The sequence below is a fragment of the Psammomys obesus genome, unplaced genomic scaffold (assembly GCF_907164565.1).
Source record: "Psammomys obesus unplaced genomic scaffold, mPsaObe1.curated_primary_1811, whole genome shotgun sequence".
Classification (NCBI taxonomy): Eukaryota; Metazoa; Chordata; class Mammalia; order Rodentia; family Muridae; genus Psammomys; species Psammomys obesus.
In genome coordinates this window covers 5,536,070-5,543,851 of record NW_026592890.1, presented here as the reverse complement: position 1 = coordinate 5,543,851, position 7,782 = coordinate 5,536,070, and the positions used below count along the sequence as shown (strand labels likewise).

At 43.1% G+C, this 7,782-nt stretch overlaps 1 protein-coding gene across 1 annotated transcript in view; it reads right to left on the bottom strand.

Moving 5' to 3' along the window:
• The window catches only part of Arid1b (AT-rich interaction domain 1B), a 303,451-nt gene that overhangs the window by 129,750 nt on the left and 165,919 nt on the right, over positions 1–7,782 (bottom strand). Inside the window, exon 3 of the mRNA XM_055615931.1 lies at positions 4,827–4,868. Coding sequence (XP_055471906.1) covers positions 4,827–4,868 — 42 coding nt within the window. The remainder of the gene's footprint in view (positions 1–4,826; positions 4,869–7,782) is intronic.

Sequence of the window (7,782 nt, the reverse complement as noted above, 5' to 3'; positions counted from 1 at the left end):
GTGACTGACAGCAGGCCATCCCTACTATGCTTGTGCTTCTTTGCTGAAGCAACATCCGCCCTGCTCCCTGGCATCTTGATAGGACTGCAAAGTCTGTTAGTTTCCTATTTATCTTAGCATGCCTTGTTGTTAGTCATTTGCTCTTCTGTGAAGTACGTTGTGTTAAAGTGTCACAGATAGGATCTGGGACCTTTGGGAGTGAGTTGGCTGATAGCTATGCTCTCTATGGCTACCACTAGCAGGCTACTGAAATGCTGCTGTCCAAACTCTGGGGATGATCTTTAATTTTAGTTATATTGTATCCATTTGAATTTGCACGGCTACATATGAGTGATTAATTCATAGATCAGGTGTCCAAAGTGCACAGTGAGTGCGGACAGGTCCTTCCAAAATCCAGAAAGACTGAGAAGAGAAGGGTGTCTTGTGAGTTCTAGCTGGGCCGGTCGGAAGAGGAAGCACTAACTCCACCCTGTCCTTCCCATGGCTGCTGGCCCAGGGGCCCAGCAGAGGGCACTGTCACTGCTGCTTTCTCTTCACCTGTGACTTTTATGTACCCATTATAACATTCGCTCCTATATGGAGGAGGTAAAATATAGATTGTTTCACAATAGTTTGTGATGTCCAGAATTAAATAAAACCGAATATGACTTAAATTGTGGGAAATTAAATCTCTGGCCTAGTTAGATTTTCACAATCAAAAATACCTTATTTTACAAAACAAACCAAAGCTCCCTTGGTATGAAATTTTACAGATTAATTCCTTTGTCATTGGTAACTTCTAGGTGAAAATGGAATCCCATTCTGTTCCATAGAATACAAGGAGCAGATTCCATTGAGTTTGTTCCTCCTGCCCCGGCATTCCTACAGTAAATACAAAATAAGCAAAGCCACAGAGTCATGTGAATGGAGAGCAGTAGAATGAGAGAGACTGCGGTTAACAAATATGACTGCAGAACTTTACTAACAAGTGGACCTAAGTTCAGCTAGATAAACACAACCAGTTAGGTCTCAGTGTCAACTACCCTCACTTCACAGCCTCAGCAAACACCCAAGCCATCCTTCTAGTGGGCTCTGAGAAGCAAGTGAAAACTGCCACACTGGATACAGACCCAGATAATGGGAAGACAGTGAGACGGGAATGCAGCAGTGCTATGCCAACATCAACAAGGCTTTCCCTCTCAGAAATCACAACCGTTACACAATCAGACCTCTTGAGTAATCATTAACACTCAGTGTTACCCAAGAGCCAATATGAATAGAAAGAAAGGAACAAAGTGAGTCTCTAAGTGAACAATCTTGCTGGGAACAAAAGGCCACATAATAGGACTAGGCCAAACCACATCATACCATCTCTCCTGTACAAAAGACAATGAAAGGAAGGTGGCACAGGAGAAATTCCAAAGGAGCTGTGAGGGCAGCACACAAGGCAGAGAAGACAGGGGGCCTCAGGTTGGAGAAGAACTGGACTGAGATGCAGAGGGGAAGAAAAACATTCTAAAGAAGGGTACGGGAAAGGATGAGCTCAAAGGGAGACAGTGTTTCGGGTCTATTAGGTGGATGTAAGATGGCCAGGTTGACCTCAGCAGTTATCTTTTTCTCTAGTGCCTTTTCAACCAGATGTGCATAAAAAGTAATCATATCCAGGATTTACTTAAAAACTCTATTCTTGGTTACTCTAGCTTACTCAGCCTTTTGTATTTCATAGCAACCAATTTTAGGTGCCCCAAACAAGTGCTAAAAATTATTGCCAAAATACTATAAAAAGCAAAATGCTAAGAAAGAACAGCGTCTGTGCGCGCACACACAAATGCTAAGAATTCTAGGGAACTAAGAGGAATAATAACACCAGCAGAGTCCTCTGTTCTTGTTCATTTACTAGGACAGGCCATGTAACTTCAGGAAGATCAGAAAACAGACTCTGGGATCAAGAGAAGTATTAACATTGGAGGTCATTCCGGGGAGAACTGGGGTTGGGAAATGCAAGGGTGTAGGCAGGAGTCCATCATACAGAGCGCACCCTGAAACCCACTCTGGGTTCAGGAGATTGCAAAACTCTTCCACAGACAGGGAAGGCTGAGGGAGAGCCATAGCCTTAAGGAGACAGGGAGAAGTGCCCTGACACCTTGTATGGTACCATGATGGCCACAAAAATCACACCGTTTCCAGTTCTTTTTACCACCCACGCAGTAAGTTTACTCTTGTTAACAGCATCTTTATTACATGTATCTATTTGCTATGTATTTATCTGGGGAGTGCATGTGTGCTGTGGCTGAGACCTGTCCGTCTGTGTGTGGGGGTATGTGTCTCTGTATGTAGTATGTGTGTCTCTGTGTGTGGGGTGTCTGTGTGTATGGTGTGTGTCTCTGTGTATGGACTGTGTCTGTGGGTTTGTTCAGCTGACCTGTCAACTTAGTATAACTAGCAACTTTACTTTGTTCATTTATGATACAGAAGACATCATAGTTACAGAAAACAGTAACTAACCATGTTTGCTGACTGATATCCTGCAAACTATACAACAATTACTAAGATCAAGTTTTGATCAAAACCAAAGTTAAGAACAATGGTCTCAAGGTTGCAGATTCCTCTGCGAATAAAGATGGATGTTGGCCCACATTTTATATGTAGGCATTTCTAGTCACTTTGATTCTTGTTTGCACAAACACCCAACTAAAAATTAAGTTAACCATCCTAATTGTACAAAACAAAACAAAACAAAAAAAACCCCTCCAGAATTCTGAATTTACTTAAAAGTCTAAAACTCCACGAAAACACCTGGAGTGTCTAACACTGTGAAATAGTTATAAGCATTTGAGTTTTCTTTTTTTTTTTGGTTGTTTGTTTGTTTGTTTGTTTTTTTGAGATAAACCGTGGTAAACAATACTCTAGCATCTCTGTGAAAATAATACTTAAGAAGCAGGAGTATAACTAAGCCCCCAAAATTACATAAAAAATACTACTTTCCAGCCAGCCCCAACAATCAGGTTAGTTTTATATGACTTGCATGGTTTTTCCCAGTTTTGTTCACATTCAGACACCAAAAGTTCTTTGTTTATCTGGGTCTCAGATCTTTCCAGTGACACTGAGGATAAGTTGTCTGTACTGACATGAAGCTTTTAGATTTTAGTCTGGCCTACGATAAGGGGAAATATACAAGTGGGGAATAACTGAGAACACAAAACTGAACTAAAGTGAGAAGAAAAGAGGACAAGGCAGACCTATGAGGGCAGGCAGGGGCTGTGGGCCTGGTGGAGGCCACCCCTGCAGAGGGCGCTAATGAGCAAGTGAGGCAGACACTTTAATTATTTTCTCACCAATTATAACTGGAAGGCACACTGGTGGTGACTAATAACGAATATCTACATTTTCTAAAAGATAAGATAAATTTTCAAGGTGAGATATGTGAGCTCCAGAAAATATCTGTAAAAAATACAAAAATTTTCAGAAATTCCTATCAGTCTGCAAAAATAAAAAGTATCTAAAACTCTGAAGCCCTGGGCCAGTTTACTCGGAAAAGGCTCTTATACATGGAATTCAGGGTTAGAAAAGCAGTGTGACTGGGTCTGCACGCTCCACAGCCCAAGCCACTGCCCAGCAGGGCGGGACACCAGATGTCAGCTCCACTCATCTTCATCTTTTGCTGCATATATAAACATAGTGGATTCTGGAGATAAGCTCACAGGTTTATTAAGTATGCAGTGAATATTCTGCATGCATGCTGGGAATTAAATACAAAACCAAAGATTCAGAAGATGATAGTCTTGTGTTAAATACTATAAATACTGAATTAACTCTTCAGAATTATAATATTTAGTAATTTCTGACATGAAACATAAAAACAATTACGCTTTTAACACATAAACCTATAACGTATATGCATTAATTATTAATTTATATTTTCTTTCAACTGTGATGCATAATCTCACCCAAACAGTGCTGATGGGGTGGTGGCCATCTCATCTCATTAGCATGATGATAAGCCTGTAAGCACATGGAGTGGCCAGTAGAAAAAAACTCAAACAAATAGAAACAACTTTTCACGTGATTGTGAAGACAGAGCAAAAAGGAGTCAGGTGAGTCACCCAGCAATGAGAGGTTCCCACCAACCTTGCTTTTCAGTGGTACCTACTCTACATTGCAGGCTCCTGCAGAAATGAACTCAGGCCGCTGTAGTATGTGGCTCATTTATGTATGAGATAAAACACATTCCCAGATGCCCTGACCCACAGCAGCTCTTCTTCCTCCTTGGTTGTGCTAATCTCTGTATAATCCAGGCCTTCAGAACTCTCAGCCCAGGGCCCAGCTACCCAAAAAGACTTCCCTCTGCTCTCCTCCTGGTGCATTCTGTCCTCCCTGTGTGTGGGTACAGCAGGTGTGTAGCATGGATTAGAACCCACCCAAAAGACGACTCATCTGTTTACAGGCTTTTGCCAACCAACTGTGGGCTCCTTCTGGGAGGAGGCTGGGCTTTAATTCAGTGGGGATGAAGTAGGGATGAGGAATCAGTCAAGTCATCGAAACAGGACCTGTAAGCCTGATGCAGCAAGCTACAATTCAGTGGATACATCTATTGAGTTCCCAAAATGGGAGTTGACAATGAGGCAGGGTGTCAGAAAACCTGGCTCTCGGGCTAAAGCCAATTTAGGAGCCAATCACTGCTACACAACACCCTGGGTTCCCAAAGGCTAACCTTAATCACAGCCTAGCTGCTAATTTAAACGTGGGCTTTTGGTAAGCTTTGGTACTTGATTAGATCAGCAAAGCCCTGCACCTCCCTAGGAAATGGGGGTGGGGACCTGCATGATAAACCACACCAGGCCACACACCTTGAGTCCAAAGGCTGCATCCTCCGAGGCCAAGACTTCAACCTGCAATCATAAGGAGAGAAATAATTTAGGCACTATGAAAAACCCCTGCAAGGGCAGCCCTAGAAGCTCAAGCCAGGTGAAATGGTGGAGGAGTGGCCAGTTGAAGCTGGCTCCTGAGAGGAGGTCAGGAGGGATTCTGTGAGTCCCCACAGGGCAGTGTGCTTCACTGTGAGGACCCACTGCCCTGATGTGCTGGTGGTGCAAGTCCCTCAACAGGCCCATATGTCACACTCCAGGCGCTGTGCAGGCTTTTTAGTCTGTGATGGACAGGACAGTGAGGGAAAAGTATGCTCAGAGAGGCAGCTGCTATGCCGGTCGCCTTGCTGCTGCTAGTAGCTTCTTGTCCTGCTCACACCAGAATGGGCAGAGTGGATCTCTGGAATGCTGCAGAGCAAGAGTTCTTGAAAGCAGAGCTCTGGTAGAGGCAGGCAGAGCCTAGGCAGCCAGTTGTAAAATGATGGCAAAACTTCAAAACTGGGTGTCAGTCTTATGAGTAGAAGACAGAGTTCATTAACATGAATTTAAAAGCTGCATGGAATGAGATGTGTATTGATAATTACTGGGTTTTTAAACATAATTATTCGGCTTGGTGTGTAAAGTTCTTAAGTTAGGCTACTAAAAAGAGCCTATATGAAGAAAAGGAGCAAGCAAAGAAGGAGAAAGAGCCAGGTGCTGGGCATCTGGGGAAGGCTGTGAAGTATAGGCGAAACGAATCTGTCACTGGCCTGAAGCACAAATGTACACAGGCCTCACCAACATTTGCTAATGACAGCAAAGCCAAGGAAGACTATCCCAGCAGACTGACTCCAGCAAAAAACTGAAAGGGTTAAAGAGGAACCACTGATTGAGATCACAGCGTTTCCCCCCTCCTCTTCCCCCTGCAGAGAGATGGCAGACTGGTACAGGGCTGAGAAGATGAGCAGCTACTCTGTGATGAAAACCATATGTTGCTGATATCAAATATGATTTTAGGCTAAAGACTGAGATGTTGAATCAACGAGAGTAGAAAATCATGGTACGATCCACTTACACCATTTCTGTTTACACTCCGATTTCCAAAGCTAACTGTTAGATTTAGAAACTAGCTCTGGCTCCCCCTCCCACACATGCACAAAAGCTCGCATCTCTTAATTTCCTGAGGCCTGCTTTCTACAACTCCAGGTTACTGACTTCAAATATTTTTACAATTACAGCTCCTAATTAACAGTGAGGACCTCTGCTCACAGCCTTGGGGGGGGGGGGGGGCGGCTGCCAGCTTAATTACGGCAGGCTTTCTACAACATTGGCTTGTGAGCTGTGATCTTATCTGCAGTCTCCTTCCTCAGTTAGGACACTCACCCTGATGTGGGTATCTTCACATATATACAGTTACTGCTGAGTATATTAAAGCCGAGACTGGCATCCTCAGAGTGAATTCTACATATCTGAACAGATTTTAATGGTCAAGTAGCAAAAACGCAAAACAAAACAAAATATAAAAACACAATGGCAAATGGAACTCTGTTTAAAGATACAGCTTTACCACATTTGACATCAGGAGGTGAGAGCAGCTTGTCCGTGGAGTTTAGAGCTCTCATGTGACTGTGAGCACTGGCCGGCTCCAGCCTTCAGCCTGCTTCTCTCTATTTCAAAACTTGTTTCACCTAAGCAACTTCACAGAACTGTTTTCTTCCAAGTGCTATGGTTTGAAAACATGTGCACCCTGCTTTGCTGTCCTAGCATTCTCTGTTCTGTAAGGCTTTAATGTTAGCACCCACAGAAAAGGGCCTATTTAAAAAACAGGAGATTAGCTTCAGCTCACCATGAAGAGAACAGCAATGTCACAGGAAGAAGTTCCTGCTGCTCTCAGAGCATGTCTCAGCTGGAAGGAGTGAGCCCCTCTAGTGGGAACAATGGAGTATTTCAAGCTTCTCCTCACTTCAGGTCAGTAAACTCACCAGGAACTGGCCTCACTGTGTGTTACTTCTGTCATAAGCTTGAAAATAAAATTTCAGAGAAAAACTAATAACTGTTTTGTATCTCATTATCCAGAAATTACCTATATACAGACTGAAGCATAGCTGCATCGATCTGATACAATGGTGATAACTTTAGTTATCAGCCAACTAACATCATATTTAACTTGGCTAAGAAGCAATCTTAACTTTAAGTTAAAGCAAAAAAGTGTGTACTGAAAAACTGTACTACATTTTCAGTAGAAAGACTTGAGCAAACCGGAAAGGAGTGCATTAGTACTGAAATGTTGATTCTTCCTATCTGCTGTCATCTGCACCACAATTCCCCAGAAGAAACACCTTCCACATTTATCAACAGGGCCTTTCCCGGTGTTTGATCCATGCAAGGTTTGTGCTTATTATCTCAAAACGGTCAAAGCACGGAGCTTCATATAAACACCCAAGTGTAAGGTATGTAAGCAGCCTTATGCATTCCTTTAAAAACCCAGGATCAGAGGAGAAGCTAACATCACCCATGCTGCCTTTCTTTTCTGACTTCAGTTTGTGGAGGTCTAGAACTAGTGTCATGTAATCACCAGTAAGAAAGCTACAGGCTTTACAAAGTGAAATTAGTGTGCAGTGACCAACGTCCTCCACAGAGGAATGGATCTCATCGTCAGTGAGGGAGAAAACTTTCAAGAGTTCCTCCAGGACAGAAGAGGTGTGTGGAGAGAGGCTTAAGACAACAAAATAGGGCTGAGGAGCTGCTCTTCCTCACGATCATCAATTCCCAGCACACAAAACTGTCTGTAACTCCAGCTACAAGAGAATCTGACACAGGCATAAATCCAGGTAAAAACCCCATGCACATTAGCATGCATACATACATACATACATACGTACGTACGTACGTACATACGTGTACACACACACACACACACACACACACACACACACACACACACACACACACACACACA